We start from the raw sequence: 15,185 nt of genomic DNA, 5'->3' as shown, positions 1-15,185 counted from the left end.
ACACACACACACACACACACACACACGGAATATCAGGCTGATGTAAGGGTGTATGTGGTTACACAATAACCACCTGACACTCATTCATTTGTGTTTAGAGCATAAGCTCAAGTCACGGCCTCCCTACAGCACTAGTCCTTCCCCTTTGCTTCTCCTTCCCTTCTCTCTTTTCTTGATCTACTTCTCACTTGCTCAGGCACTCCCCTCACAGCTGCCTTCCTCCTGCTTTCCTCCTGCTTTCCCTTGCTCCCCGTCTGTCTTGGGAGTGTATCCTCACTCTTCTCTCTCTCTCACGCACACATACACTCACCCTCCACTCCTCTCTGTCTCTCTCCCGCCTGCAGTTGCGGAGCTCCTTCAAGCAGGCGTTCAGCAAGAAGAAGTCTCCCAAGTCTGCCTCGTCCCACTCTGACATAGAGGAGATGACGGACTCCTCCCTCCCCTCCTCGCCCAAACTCGCCCACAATGGATCCACAACCTCCAGCCACATGCTCAGGAACTCGCAGTCCAACTCACTGTACGTATACGGTGTGGTGTTTGTGTGTGTGTGTGTGTGTGAGTGCGAGCGAGCGTATGTGTGCTCGTGTCTGTGTGTGAGAGAGAGAGAGAAAATGTACAAGTTATATCAATGAATCAATCTGTGTGTAGGCTGTCGGACTGTCTGGACGGTGAGGCAGAGACAGTGATGCAGCTCCGCAGCGAGCTCAGGGAGAAGGAGATGAAGCTGACAGACATCCGCCTTGAGGCTCTCAGCTCGGCCCATCAACTGGACCAGCTCAGAGAGGCCATGAACCACATGCAGGTAACACACCCACACACGGTGAAACGTACGCGCATGCACACACACACACACACACACACGCACACTGTTTTGTGGACCGACTGTTGCTATGTCTTCGGGTATTTTCTCTCAGGGGGAGATAGAAAAACTGAAGGCAGAGAATGACCGTCTGAAGCTGGAGAGTACGGGGAGCAGCCGAGCCCCCTCCCAGGCCTCCATTTCCTCATCGCCCCCTCACCATACACACACCCCTACATCAGGGCCTGGTCTGTGCCAGCACAGCATCAACCTCACCGAGTCCACCAGCCTGGGTGAGAATGGCATGTTTTGATGTGGTATCTGTACAGTTGAGTAAATGTGTGAGCATGTATTTGTGTTTGGGTGCGATTGCCTTTGAGAGTGTGTTTGCCTGATTGTGTGTTTGGGTGAAATGGGTGTATGTATGAGTGTATGTATGTATGACTCTTCTCTCTCTCTTCTCAGACATGTTATTGGATGATACAGTGGGAGATGGAGTGATGAGGAAAGAGGGACGACATGTGAAGATAGTGGTCAGTCTGGATGAGTACCTCTCCCAGGAGGCCAGGGCTCGCCACTTCCTGATTGGCTGTATCGGTGTGAGTGGTAAAACCAAGTGGGACATCTTGGACGGGGTGGTCCGCCGCCTCTTCAAGGTAAAAACACGGGAATGAATGACTTCATTTGTGAATAAAGGCTTCATTAAGAAAATGACTGTAAAAACGGTTCAATCTCTGTGGATTGACGAGGAATTGAAAAATGGTATGGTTGAGGGGGTTGAGGCAAAAGGAATGGCAAATAAGTCTGGCTACACAACCGATTGGCAAACGTATTGCAAATTGAAAAATCGCGTGACTAGCCTGGATAAAAAGAAGAAGAAACTACACTATGAAACAAAGAATGATAGTAACAAGCTTTGGAGCACCTTAAAGGACATTTTGGGGGGGAAAGCAAACACGGCTCCATCATTCATTGAATCAGATGGCTCATTCATCACAAAACCAACTGATATTGCCAACTACTTTAATGATTTTTTTAATTGGCAAGATTAGCAAATTTAGGCATGACATGCCAGCAACAAACGCTGACACTACTCATCAATGTATATCTGACCAAATTTTGAAAGACAAGAATTGTCATTTTGAATTCCGTAAAGTGAGTGTGGAAGAGTTTAAAAAGTATTGTTGTCTATCAACAATGACAACTTGGATGGAAAATTACTGAGGATAATAGCGGACGATATTGCCACTCCTATTTGCAATATCTTCAATTTAAGCCTACTAGAATGTTTGTGTCCGCAGGCCTGGAGGGAAGCAAAATTCATTCCACTACCTAAGAATAGTTAAGCCCCATTCCAGTCTGAATCACAACCGGCCGTGATTTGGAGTCCCACAGGGCCGCACTAAATTGGCCCAGCGTTGTCCGGGTTATGTTTTGTCCGGGGTAGACCATCATTGTAAATAAGAATTTGTTCTTAACTGACTTGCCTAGTTAAATAAAAAATACTGGCTCAAATAGCCGACCAATCAGCCTGTTACCAACCCTTAGTAAACTTCTGGAAAAAAATGTGTTTGACTTGACCAGATACAATGCTATTTTACAGTAAACTAATTGACAGCAAACTTTCAGCACAATTATAGGGAAGGGCATTCAACAAGCACAGCACTTACACAAATGATTGGCTGAGAGAATTTGTTGATAAAAAGATTGTGGGGGACGGGCTATTTTGTTAGACTTCAGTGCGGCTTTTGACATTATCGATCATAGTCTGCTGCTGGAAGAACGTATGTGTTATGGCTTTACACCCCCTGCTATATTGTGGATAAAGAGTTACCTGTCTAAAAGAACACAGAGGGTGTTTTTAATGGAAGCCACTCCAACATAATCCAGGTAGAATCAGGAATTCACCAGGGCAGCTGTCTAGGCCCATTTACTTTTTTTCAATCTTTACTAACGACATGCCACTGGCTTTGAGTAAAGCCATAGTGTCTATGTATTCGGATGACTCAACACTATACACGTCAGCTACTACAGCGACTGAAATGACTGCAGTTAGTTTCAGAGTGGCTAACAAGGAATAACTTAGTCCTAAATAGTTCTAAGGGCATTGTATTTGGGACAAATCATTCACTAGACCCTAAACCTCAGCTAAATCTTGTAATAAATAATGTGGAAATTGAACAAGTTGAGGCGACTAAACTGCTTGGAGTAACCCTGGATTGTAAACGGTCATGGTCAAAACATTGATACAACAGTAACTAAGATGGCGAAAAGTCTGTCCATAATAAACTGCTGCTCTACCTTAACAGTACTAACAACAAGGCAGGTCCTACAGGCCCTAGTTTTGTCGCTCCTGGACTACTGTTCAGTTGTGTGGTCAGGTGCCACAAAAAATGAAATTTGCAATTGGCTCAGAACAGGGCAGCACGGCTGGGCCCTAGGATGTACACAGAGAGCTAACATTAATAATATGCATGTCAATCCCTCCTGGTTCAAAGTGTAGGAAAGATTGACTTCATCACTACTTGTATTTATGAGAGGTATTGACATGTTGAATGCGCCGAGTTGTCTGTTTGAAATACTGCCGCACAACTCGGACATCCATGTATCCTCCATAAGACATGCCACAAGAGGTCTCTTCACAGTCCCCAAGTCCAGAACAGACTATGGGAGGCGCACAGTACTACATAGAGCCATGACTACATGGAACTCTAGTCCACATCAAGTAACTGATGCAAGCAGTAAAATTAGATTTTAAAAAACAATTACAAAAACACCTTATGGAACAGCGGGGACTGTGAAGCAACACAAACATAGGCACAGACACATGCATGCACACACACACACACAATAACATACGCACTATACACACATGTACACATGGATTTTGTACTGTAGATATGTGGTAGTGGTGGAGTAGGGGCCTGAGGGCACACAGTGTGTTGTGAAATCTGTGAATGTATTGTAATGTTTTTAAAATTGTATAAACTGCCTTTATTTTGCTGGACCCCAGGAAGAGTATCTGCTGCCAAGGGGATCCATAATAAAAACAAATACAATTTCATTTGATTTCTCTTTCCAATATCAAAATAAGTAACACAAAACAATTCATAGTAGAGTTGCATATCACCTAACCCTTGACCTTTGCCCTTATGCTTCTGTAGGAGTACATCACCCATGTGGACCCAGTGAGCCAGCTGGGGCTTACCTGTGACAGTGTGGAGGGATACAACATCGGGGACGTGCATCGTCATAGCAACACCAGCGCCGCTCACCCCCCCGAGCTGCTGCCCTGCGGCTACCTTGTTGGAGACAGCGACACCATCAACATCAGGCTCAAAGGTAAGGAGTGCGTGTGTTTCTCTAAATGTGTGTATCTCTCCCTACGATCTGGTGTGTATTGTGCACATGGGTTCTGTGTGTAAGCATTTCCCTCTCTCTCCCTCTCTAGGTGTGAGCAGTGAGAGTGTGGACTGCCTGGTGTTTGACACCCTGATCCCTAAGCCCATGCTGCAGCGCTACGTGTCTCTGCTGAGGGAGCACCGCCGTGTCATTCTCTCTGGCCCCAGCGGCACCGGTAAAACACACCTGGCTCATCGTCTGGCAAGACACCTGCTCTTGCAGGAGGGCCGACCCCTGACCCCTCATTCCGTCGTCACCTTTAACGTGGACCACAAATCTAGCAAGGTACGTAGCTATGCCCCTGAAGCACCTCACGAAGCATGGGGCACCGACTGGCGAGACGATACTTTGTGTGATGTGACGATTCATTTGCCTTCTTTTCCCCCCTGTTATATTAGATATGTATCTTGGAGGCAGAACTTGAAAAAGTGTGTCTATGTTAAAGCAACTCTATAGGGTTTTTTTGTGCGTTGAAAAAAGACTTGGTGTGTAAACCTCCTCTCTCTCTCTCTCTCCCTCTCTCTCTCTCTCTCTCTCTCTCTCTCTCCATCTCTCTCTCCCTCTCTCTCTCTAGGAATTGCGTCAGTACCTGTCAGGCCTGGCTGAGCAGTGCAGCAGTGACAGGCCAGAGGCAGAGAGCCCTCTAGTGGTCATACTGGATAACCTGCACCATGTCTCCTCTCTGGGAGAGATCTTCAACGGAGTGTTCAACTGCAAGTACCAATGTTGGTGAGTACATGCACACGCACACGCGCACACACACACAATTGTGTTCATTGTAAATGTGTTGATTTTCTGTATGTGTGTGTTCTCTCTGTTCCCAGCCCCTACATCATCGGTACTATGAGCCAGGCCACATCCTCTGCCCCCAACCTACAACTCCACCATAACTTCAGGTAGGCCAACTCAACAGTTCAACAGTAACTGAAATGAAACAGTAAAATGTTTGAATTTGAAATGCACTTTGCATGATTCTTCACTAGGTGGCAGCAACAGGCTGGGCGGCAATCCATTGCCCTCTCTCCATTCCTTCAGAATGGAAAGATGGAGCGTCTTCATTGGCTGTATTCATGAATGAGTACCTAACCTATTAACTCCTCCTCTCTCTCTCCTTTGCATATGTGACCAGGTGGGTGCTGTGTGCCAATCACTTGGAGCCGGTGAAGGGCTTCCTTGGTCGCTATCTGAGGAGGAAGCTGATCGAGACGGAGATCGGCAGCCGCAAGCGTAACCTGGAGCTGGTAAAGATCATCGACTGGATCCCTCGCGTCTGGCACCACCTCAACCGCTTCCTAGAGGCACACAGCTCCTCTGACGTTACCATCGGTAGGTAGGAAACACAAGAACGTCATAAACCAGCTCTATGCCCCAATCCAAAATGAATGGAAAAGATAAGCACAGTAATTTTGAGATTTGTGGTTCTTATCTTTTCCATTCCTTTGAGGTTTAAGCGCATAACCGATGGGGTGGGATGTGGACTAATCTTGACATTAGGCAAATTTTGTGCTCGGAGGACTTCTGACAAAAATATATTTTGGAATATGATGTGTTTTATGCATGTTATTGTGCTTTGGTCACAATATTCTCAATATTCATAACCTCATCTGGCCATAAACTCATTTTCCAAATAGGAAGGAAAGGCACAGTGGCACTATTTAACATCCATCTGACCTTTTTATTTATTTTTTTATTTTTATTTTACCTTTATTTAACCAGGTAGGCAAGTTGAGAACAAGTTCTCATTTACAATTGCGACCTGGCCAAGATAAAGCAAAGCAGTTCGACGCATACAACGACACGGAGTAAAACAAACATAAAGTCAATAATACAGTATAAACAAGTCCATATACGATGTGAGCAAATTAGGTGAGAAGGGAGGTAAAGGCAAAAAAGGCCATGGTGGCAAAGTAAATACAATATAGCAAGTAAAACACTGGAATGGTAGTTTTGCAATGGAAGAATGTGCAAAGTAGAAATAAAAATAATGGGGTGCAAAGGAGCAAAATAAATAAATTAATTAAATACAGTTGGGAAAGAGGTAGTTGTTTGGGCTAAATTATAGGTGTGCTATGTACAGGTGCAGTAATCTGTGAGCTGCTCTGACAGTTGGTGCTTAAAGCTAGTGAGGGAGATAAGTGTTTCCAGTTTCAGAGATTTTTGTAGTTCGTTCCAGTCATTGGCAGCAGAGAACTGGAAGGAGAGGCGGCCAAAGAAATAATTGGTTTTGGGGGTGACTAGAGAGACATACCTGCTGGAGCGTGTGCTACAGGTGGGAGATGCTATGGTGACCAGTGAGCTGAGATAAGGGGGGACTTTACCTAGCAGGGTCTTGTAGATGACATGGAGCCAGTGGGTTTGGCGACGAGTATGAAGCGAGGGCCAGCCAACGAGAGCGTACAGGTCGCAATGGTGGGTAGTATATGGGGCTTTGGTGACAAAACGGATTGCACTGTGATAGACTGCATCCAATTTGTTGACCTTTGACCTTTGACCTTTGCCTCCCCAGGGCCACGCCTCTTCCTGTCATGTCCCATGGATGTGGCTGGCTCCAGGGTGTGGTTCACAGACCTCTGGAACTACTCCATCATCCCCTACATGCTGGAGGCAATCAGAGAGGGACTGCAGGTAGGCTATAAACACACAAAGGCATGCAACACAGGCACACACAAACATATCAGTCACAAAAATACAAAAAATATGCACACACGCACTTGCATTATTTATGGCACTCACTGTGTTATCGTAATATTATCATACCTCTTCATTGATACTTATAATTTTCTCTCCACTCCATCCGTCTCCCTCTCTGTAGCTGTACGGCCGTAGGTCAGCGTGGGAGGACCCTGCATGCTGGGTGATTGACAGCTACCCCTGGTCAGCCACGCCCACCGCACCTGCTGACTGGCCCCCGTTGCTGCAGCTCCGCCCAGAAGATGTGGGCTTCGACGGTTACTCCGCCCCCAGGGAGGGCATCAGGAAGGAGCCACCGCAGAGCGACTGTGACGCAGACCCACTGGTGAGACAACACGCGCGCGCGCACACACGCAAATGCTCAAAACAGGTGACGTGAACACACAACACACACACAAGCAGGCACTGCAGATCCAGGAGACAACGCAGGCCCGCACGGTCACGCTCACGCTAACCTTTGACCCCTGCGTCTTCGTCCTCAGATGAATATGCTAATGAGGCTGAAGGAAGCAGCCACTTCCTCCAGCCCTCAGAGATACGACAGCGACTCTAACAGCAACAGTCACCAACACGACATCCTGGACTCAACACTGGAGTCAACATTGTGATCCGACTCCTCCCCCTTCCCAAGAAGACACAAATACATTCAGTTAACTTTTTTATGTTCAGTCAATACAACATTTCTTTTGAATGTGTTTTTCAAGCTCACGTCCACACAAAAAAATCAAGCCACTTTAATTGTCATGTCCAGAACACGACGGGTGCAGGTAACCCAAAATGAGAGAAGAACTGAAGAAGGAAAACAAATAGGAGTGAAACAGAAAGCTGCTGCGCTGTTCTATTTTTGCACCGTCATGGCTAACCGCTCTCCTACGTCCAATCCGGACGTGCCATTTAGACAAAACAACTGACATAAACCAGGATTTTACACTGTGCGTCATCTTCACCGTCCTCGACGTTTTCCTTATCAGCATCAGTACCATGGTCTCCTTATTTAAGAAGACAAAAGAGACTGCATCTTTGAGCCAAACCCACCACAATCAGCAAGCCAGGCTCTTCCCCAGCTGCAGTGCTCCAAACTGGTCTACAGATTGAGCTACAGGCCCTTTCCTTTGGAGCACGGTGCTGGGGGTCTCATCTTCGTCATCTCCACACAGACCAAATTCACTGGTTCCCAAATGCCTCCTTATGCCCCCGATGACACACACACACACCCATCACCATTCACCTGCCCCTACATGTGACTCCTTTTGTCCCAAACGGGTCGCCGTAGCATGAGTTTCTTCTCCAGACGAAAGTCTTTACTTTGGTGCTGGACTGAACTTAAATGAGGATGCCTTACTTTTTTTTTGGAACAGACTTTGTGCATTAGCTACTTTTTTATTTTGTCTTTTTGGCCGTAAACTTGCAGGGCTTTAAGTCGGCACTCTCTTTGCGTTGTGCCTAGGCAGGCGGGCTTGAAGAGCAGCGTCGACTATCGTCATATCAAACACTAATGCCATGTTATAAAGAGGCTACTAGGGCTTGAATAGGGAAAGGGACTTGGGCTTTAATAACATGTCATGAATTGTATTGCTCCCAATGCTGAGATGTTTGTAAAAGTTTGGACATAACTTACTAAGGACAACTTGTGAGATGGGAAAGTACATTTGGTTGGTGCTCAAAGTACACATCATTGTGTAATAAATATGGGGGAACGTTTATTAAGGGAATTGTTTTAGTCTCGCTATACCTCATCTACCTTCTATACTCCCCTTTACGCCTTTGCCATGCTTCTTGTCTGTTTTGATCATGTGACGTGTAATGATTAGTGTTGTCATGACCACATGTTGAGTGAAGATGTAAACAATATGTATATGCTGCTTTGTTTAAAGTCATTTTTGCTTGAGGTCATGTTTAAAAGGTACAAATGGGAGAAGTTAAAGATTTAAGAATGGTTATGGCTTCAGGTCAAAACAGCTTTTTTTCCCCCTTGGCTTCAGAAATGTGTATATTGTCCCCTTTCCTCCAAAACCCTTCGTCCTAGGAGGAGAAGTGTGTTTTTTTGGGGGTCCGATTAGGTTATTTGTTTCCAGCGTCGCTTCTATTATCTTTCAGAGTTCTTAGTCATCAAACCTATGCAACATTCATTTCAAACTCAAAATTGAAGCCAAGCCTTATGTCAGTTCTTTAAGGTTTTTCAACACTGCCAAGAGATGTACAGCAAGTGATCCGATTTTGTGAATCGTTTTTGGAGAGCTTGGTACAGTCTTTGTTAATTTACAAATCAAATGTGTCTGTGCATTTGGAGAAGGGCGTCTTGTCATAGTGAATGCAAGCACAACAAACAACGGATATGTATGTGTTTGTCCGTCTGTATGTCGACCGGTGAAACGACCTGCTCGCTTTGAGAAGTTTGGGATGGTGAAATGAATGGAGTTGCTGTTGAATTCACATGTTCTTAAAACTTAATGAATGTGTAGCCTTCTTTGCTATGTAAAAAAAAAAAAAAAAAAAAACACAAAAACATATGTAACATAACAGTGTAAATACTTGATTACCTTGCAACATTTTGATGACTTTTCTAGCCCATTTGTAACTACTTGAAAATGAGTATTTTGTGTACAGTCTCTTTTGCGTCAGAGCAGGCGTGTGGAGTTTATCGTCAATGTTCTCTCCAGAGCTTGGAGAACTGATTCTGAAGATCACTGTACTAGTCTTAAGTTATTTGTGATTCAATAAAAATCATGGTTATTTATTAATTCATGCAATGTGACTATCAATTATGGCTCTCTGCTAGCATAAACCTATCGATCTATTTAATGATTTCTACTGTTGTTCATTTCCGTTTTGTAACAGAAGTTATACCATGTAGCTGTTACATTTTATTTGGTATTTGTACAAAACATAGTGAAATATTAACACATATACACACAATACATTGAAATAACAAACATAGTGAAATATTAACACACACATATATATATATATATATATATATATATATATATATATATATATATACACACACACACACACAATACATTGAATTAACAAATCCGTATAAATTATGCACGAAATGTCTACACTTTTCAATAAAAACTGTAAGTCCAGGTAACTCCATTTTCTTGGCATAAAATATCCATACAAATAGTTGTACAAAATACTGTACAATTGAAAGAGCTGTGCAAAACAGCAAATCATTTCTAAGTATATCCTATAAGCAGGGACGGCTCCAGGCATAAGCGATATAAGCTGTCGCTTAGGGCCACTTGGGCCCATTATATAATTGTTTTTAACTCAGTCAGGTTCTCAACTTACTGTTGAGAGTTAGAATAGTAGAATACACAAGGTGCAAGTTTGAAATTTGGTTGTGCATCAGCAGCTCTTCTCTTGTTTTGTCAGTCACTGACAGTCACTCAATTAGCCATTCCTGCAAACAATTTTTAGATTGGTAAGTTAGTCTAGCCAGTCATCTAAACTTGTAGAAAATCATGGCCCGAATTCCGACCGAGCCCAGGGCCCCATTAATCACTCATGTCATGTCATGGCAAAATGAGTAGAATTTAATGACATTATTATAAAATGTCAATATTTTCTATCCACACCATGGCAGAACTGCAAAAAAAAAAAAATGTAAAGCTGCAAAAATGTCTTACAACTCCATGGGAAAATGAGTAGAATTGCATGAAATGTGTTATAAAAATGCCACATTTTCTTTCCACCCAATGGCAAAGTGTGTAGACCTTTAAAACCGTGCTGTCAAGAGGGGAGCCACTAAAATAAAATTGCCCTCTAGGTGGGGGCCCCCCAACAAAATCTCCCTTAGGGCCCCCCAGAAGGCTAGAGCCGGCCCTTTCTATAAAATAAACCTTGCCATTATTTTTAAAAGAAAAAAATCATGGATGTAGCCTAAATTGATTTGACAGAAGTTCATTGTTTGAAAATATTTTGGAATATGAAATAAATACATTTCTTAGTAGTTGGGTCTAAATTAAGGGATACAGACTCTTGCAAACATGGTCACATAGGTACAGTTAACCTGTGGATAACCATTTTATAAACATATCTGAGTTTTTATAAATCAATTAAGAAACTGTGATCTCTTCTTCATCTGATTCTGAGAATTCCGAGTGCTTGCTGGAGAGAGATGGCGACGAGAGGTTCGATCCGCCGCTGTTGGACAGCTCGTGCCCCGCTGCGGGGGAATGGCAAAGGCCAGGCGCGCCTCTAGCGCCGAATGGGTTCTCTTCCATCTCGTCCTCCTCCGCGGAGGACTTCTTGCCGACGTCGCTGAGGTCTGGGTGTGGGTTCGTTTTGGTGGGCAGGGTCTGCTCGCGACAACCTCCTGAAGACAGGAGCTCCCTCTCTTTAGAGTTCCTCCACTTCATTCTGCGGTTCTGGAACCAGATTTTAACCTGGCGACGGAGAAGGAATAGTATAACCAGTTAGTTCGGTTTAAGTTTGTAGAGGTTGACTTTATTAGAGAGTTTCAATAATACAAACAGTATCGACTTTAGCATGCATATGCGGTAGAGTAATTGCGCGCGTATTACGCACAGCGTAGCCCTGTGCAAATAAAAGTAAATGATTCACCTGCGAGTCTTTGAGACCGAGCTTTGAGGCCAGCTTCTTCCTGTCTGGTTTGCTGATGTATTTCTGTTTCTGGAACATCTTCTCCAGAGCTTTGCGCTGCACGTCAGAGAACACTGCCCGTCTGAGCATCCCTCTCCTCGGCTTCCCTCTGTTGGCCAGTGGCCAAGAGAAGGTCCCTGGGATGGGCACGACGGATGAAGACGCTATAGAAGAGGGGGAAATGTTGATTCAACAAATAAACACTGTTCATTCATAAAACCATGCCAAAACGTAGCAATGGGCTTAAAATAGACGTTAACCTCTGTCCCCTGGAAGGCTATTTCTTTAGCCAACTAGCCTACTTTTTTACACTTGTGTACAAACTTTGCAATCTGTTATGATTGAATATGCTTCTCCCCTTTGGCCGCGGAATACATCTCCTTTTTGAGTGAAATGGCACGAGGTGACTAATTAGCACATTGGTCGGTCCCCAGGCGCATTGGTATGGTAAAGAGGCAGCGTATCCTTTAAGGAACCCCGCGAGGGCGGATAGAGGAGTTAATAAACCGTGAACGGTAATTGTGTAGTAATGAACTAACGCAGAAAAGACTCTGGACAGGCTGCGAAGGCCATATATTATCGCAACAAAAGGAGATTTACACTTTCAAACTAAACACCACTGCATACCTGAATACTGATGCCGAGGGGCCCATGGTGCATTTTTTTTCTGCCCTCAAATCATTTTCATTAAATGAACACGAAAAGCTATTCAGGCCGCTCGAGCTGTTTTGTGAAGGTATTCAGCGCAGCCCATGAAAAGACTCCAACTCCATTATGGTTTGTCTGAATGAAAGCACGGACTAGCGACTTTATAGACTTTTCTAAGAGATTATTCTTTATCTCGCCCTGTTGATTGGCCCCAGAGTTTAAAAACTGAGAGACGAAGGGGGACGTGTAAGGCATGGTGTTTTTTTCAGGTTAGGGATATAGTAAAACACTGACATGTTTCAATGTGCACTGATTTGATTATTGTTCATGCAAAGAATACTTATTCCCAAGCCACTTAATTATAGCACACTTTCAAATGTATTCCTATCTGTAAGCCTACCTACCATTTATTGCCAAATAACTTGGGCTAAAACTACCTCCATATCCACAACTCATGGTTGCACTTCCCATAATCAGGCACAACAACAAGCTATGTGGTCTTGTGAGAATATTGAGAGCTGTGAATGGCGCCTAATAGGGAAATTAGTGTATGACTGGTCCACGCCTCTTGCCCGCCTGGTAGAAGTCACTCTGGGGTGCGTGGGTGGCTTGCGCCGGGGGGAGCTGACCAAATTGGTCATGGTGCTGAAAGCCTTGTTGGCATCCTGTGGCCCAGTGCCCCTGCCCTGTGGGAAAACGCGGGACTGTGCGGAGGAGACTCTAAAATGACCTTATCGCATGAGACGGTGGGGGAACGAGCTTGACCCGCATCCCGCCTCGAAATTAAACCGTCATGATTTCGGATAATTGGTTAATTAGCATTTGGGGAACAGAGGGCTTTATTAGCGACCAGTGATCTCAGCAGCAAAGAAGTCAGTGCAAATGGAATCAATTCAACCCAACCCACCACACCCACTCTGAAAGCGCTGAAAAGTTCACAAGCTAAGTGCCTATACAGGGCATGTGCAAAAAGGTGCAACTTTCAGAGCTTTGCAGAAAGCGTTCAAAGCATTATTTGGAAAGTCGTTCAACAAAACATGTTGATATGAAAAGTTCTGAACGTTGTCCCTGGCGAGGGAGGGGTGAGTATCAGCTGTGCGCAAAGTGCAATTCAACGGTGTCTGAAAGTGCATGATGAGTTCTTTACCTGGGAAATATGTCGACCTGAAGAAGGCGGGGTGAAAGGATCCGTCGAAGTAGGGGAGAGAGAAGGCCTTGGGGTGCATACTGTGGTGGATGGCGGGGGGCAGCGATGCTGTAGAGGAAAATAACGTGTCAAGGAACGCCAACAATCAAGGCAACATTCATGAAAAGACAAACATGTTTTGATCTGTTTTACAACATGCTAAGTGTAAGAAACTGCTCAAATTAACAATTTTAAAGAAGGTACAACTTTCCCAACATCACACTTACCGGTCTTTGGTGATGGTGCCAGGATTGCGCTGACTCCAAATTTAAGATAAGTTGGGTCTTTACTACTCGGTTGTGACATTTTCGGAGAGCATGATTCACGCGTCGAGGCAGTTGGAGAGACGATGCGCTCCTGTGGCATGGCACTGAAGGACATGGTTGTGGTGGTTGTCGCCGGGGAGACGCTTGCTGAGGGGAGCGTCCGGCTGAAGTGGTACTCCGCCGGCCTGCTTATCCGCAGCAGGTCCTCCACTAGAAAGCTGGAGTGGGTTGGAAACGCGTTCTGCAGAGACCGTTGGAGCGGCATGGAGGCGGAGGGGCGGTAAAGGCCTGGGTACATCGCATTAGGCGCAAGGACGCTTGGGATCATCATGGTCCCGTCTGTAGTATAACGCAACACGAAACAATCTGTTGAAATACTCCGTCAAGAACAAGTGAGGATCTGATAGGTTCCAATCTGAATGACTAGCTTTTACTCCTCTGGCCCCTCTACTCTGGGGAGAGGCGTTTTATAGCAGGCTGCCCCAAAGCTCCTTTCAGAACTGTCAGCCTCAACAATGAGGTTCAACAAAGTTCTCTACATGAGTCGCTTTCAAGCGTCGTCCCGGGATCGCTGATTGGCTAGAGAGTGCAATTTATGATTGGATTAGACTTCATAAGCAAGGAACACACAATGTCCCTTCCACAAAAGAGCCATAGTCATCAATTTTGCATATTGACCACGTTCCATTGAGGCCCTGCGATTGGGTTTTGTTTGGTGGAGACGCACGCAGGCTAATTAAAAAGCTATCCTAAAAGATTCAGACATAATTTGGAGCTTCTGAATGAGGGCTTAACCAGAAGAAGCAGCTATATTTATTCGTCTCCCCTGCTGTGTTTTAATGGATCAAAAGTCCTAATGAAAGCTATAGCCCACTAAAAATGACAATTGAATGCAGTTGAGTTTATACCACATTGCTTAGGCTATAATAACGCGATCATAACGACAACAACAACAATTAATTCGTATTACAACAACAAATTATAATGAATAAATATTGCATGAATGAACAAATAATATAGGCTATGAATATTGACAATCATTTTCACAATCATGATAAGTCTAATCGCCACGGTTTCATCTAGCAACCTTTATAACTACCCTACTTTAAAATGTGAAATTATTTAGGAATATGTGGATTGCGTTAAATGTCCATTGGCCTCGTGTTTCCTCGGATTCTCAACAGTCAATCTGGACCTCGTCATGGAATAGTGTCTTAAACGGATTTCTGCGCTCGGAACGCTTTAACAGATGTGTTAAATATCACGGGCTTTGCAAAATCTTCATTCGGTGCGCCAGACGTAGACCCACTGCACATTCGAGCGCAGAGAAGTGTGCGGCCCTAACCGCGTACTGCTGATCCTGTTAACCATGAACTAACTGTCACCATCAGCTGCCATGGTGCCCCTCTCCCGCTTTCATAAAGCCCTACTGGAATAAAAGCTTTATTTCTATAGACGGGTTTTGTTCTGCTGTTTTAACCAGCTGAATAAAAGTGCATCTATGATTTGATTTAAAACGCATTCATATGAGCGGACATTGAAAGCTGGTATAAAACTCACATTAAAGCGGGATTTGAGC

At 44.5% G+C, this 15,185-nt stretch overlaps 2 protein-coding genes across 7 annotated transcripts in view; one reads left to right on the top strand and one right to left on the bottom strand.

Moving 5' to 3' along the window:
• The window catches only part of LOC110526168 (neuron navigator 2), a 134,960-nt gene extending 125,557 nt beyond the window's left edge, over positions 1 to 9,403 (top strand). For all 6 annotated transcript variants that reach the window (XM_036980455.1, XM_036980454.1, XM_036980451.1 and 3 more), the window contains 12 exons: positions 345 to 517; positions 649 to 802; positions 915 to 1,092; positions 1,265 to 1,455; positions 3,964 to 4,141; positions 4,251 to 4,486; positions 4,776 to 4,930; positions 5,026 to 5,097; positions 5,331 to 5,527; positions 6,708 to 6,826; positions 7,014 to 7,217; positions 7,375 to 9,403. In XM_036980455.1, coding sequence (XP_036836350.1) covers positions 345 to 517; positions 649 to 802; positions 915 to 1,092; positions 1,265 to 1,455; positions 3,964 to 4,141; positions 4,251 to 4,486; positions 4,776 to 4,930; positions 5,026 to 5,097; positions 5,331 to 5,527; positions 6,708 to 6,826; positions 7,014 to 7,217; positions 7,375 to 7,500 — 1,983 coding nt within the window. In that variant the 3' untranslated portion in view covers positions 7,501 to 9,403. The remainder of the gene's footprint in view (positions 1 to 344; positions 518 to 648; positions 803 to 914; positions 1,093 to 1,264; positions 1,456 to 3,963; positions 4,142 to 4,250; positions 4,487 to 4,775; positions 4,931 to 5,025; positions 5,098 to 5,330; positions 5,528 to 6,707; positions 6,827 to 7,013; positions 7,218 to 7,374) is intronic.
• LOC110526167 (homeobox protein DBX1-A) lies at positions 9,371 to 14,099 on the bottom strand. The gene is made up of 4 exons (XM_021606837.2): positions 13,568 to 14,099; positions 13,302 to 13,409; positions 11,468 to 11,670; positions 9,371 to 11,289 (listed from the first exon to the last, which is right to left on the bottom strand). Exons 1-4 carry the CDS (start codon positions 13,935 to 13,937, stop codon positions 10,960 to 10,962), a joined length of 1,011 nt encoding a protein of 336 aa, XP_021462512.2. The 5' UTR covers positions 13,938 to 14,099; the 3' UTR covers positions 9,371 to 10,959.
• Between the last annotated feature and the right edge of the window lie 1,086 nt (positions 14,100 to 15,185).

The sequence above is a fragment of the Oncorhynchus mykiss genome, chromosome 6, assembly GCF_013265735.2.
Source record: "Oncorhynchus mykiss isolate Arlee chromosome 6, USDA_OmykA_1.1, whole genome shotgun sequence".
Lineage (NCBI taxonomy): Eukaryota > Metazoa > Chordata > Actinopteri > Salmoniformes > Salmonidae > Oncorhynchus > Oncorhynchus mykiss.
This window is presented reverse-complemented; position numbering and strand designations above follow the sequence as displayed.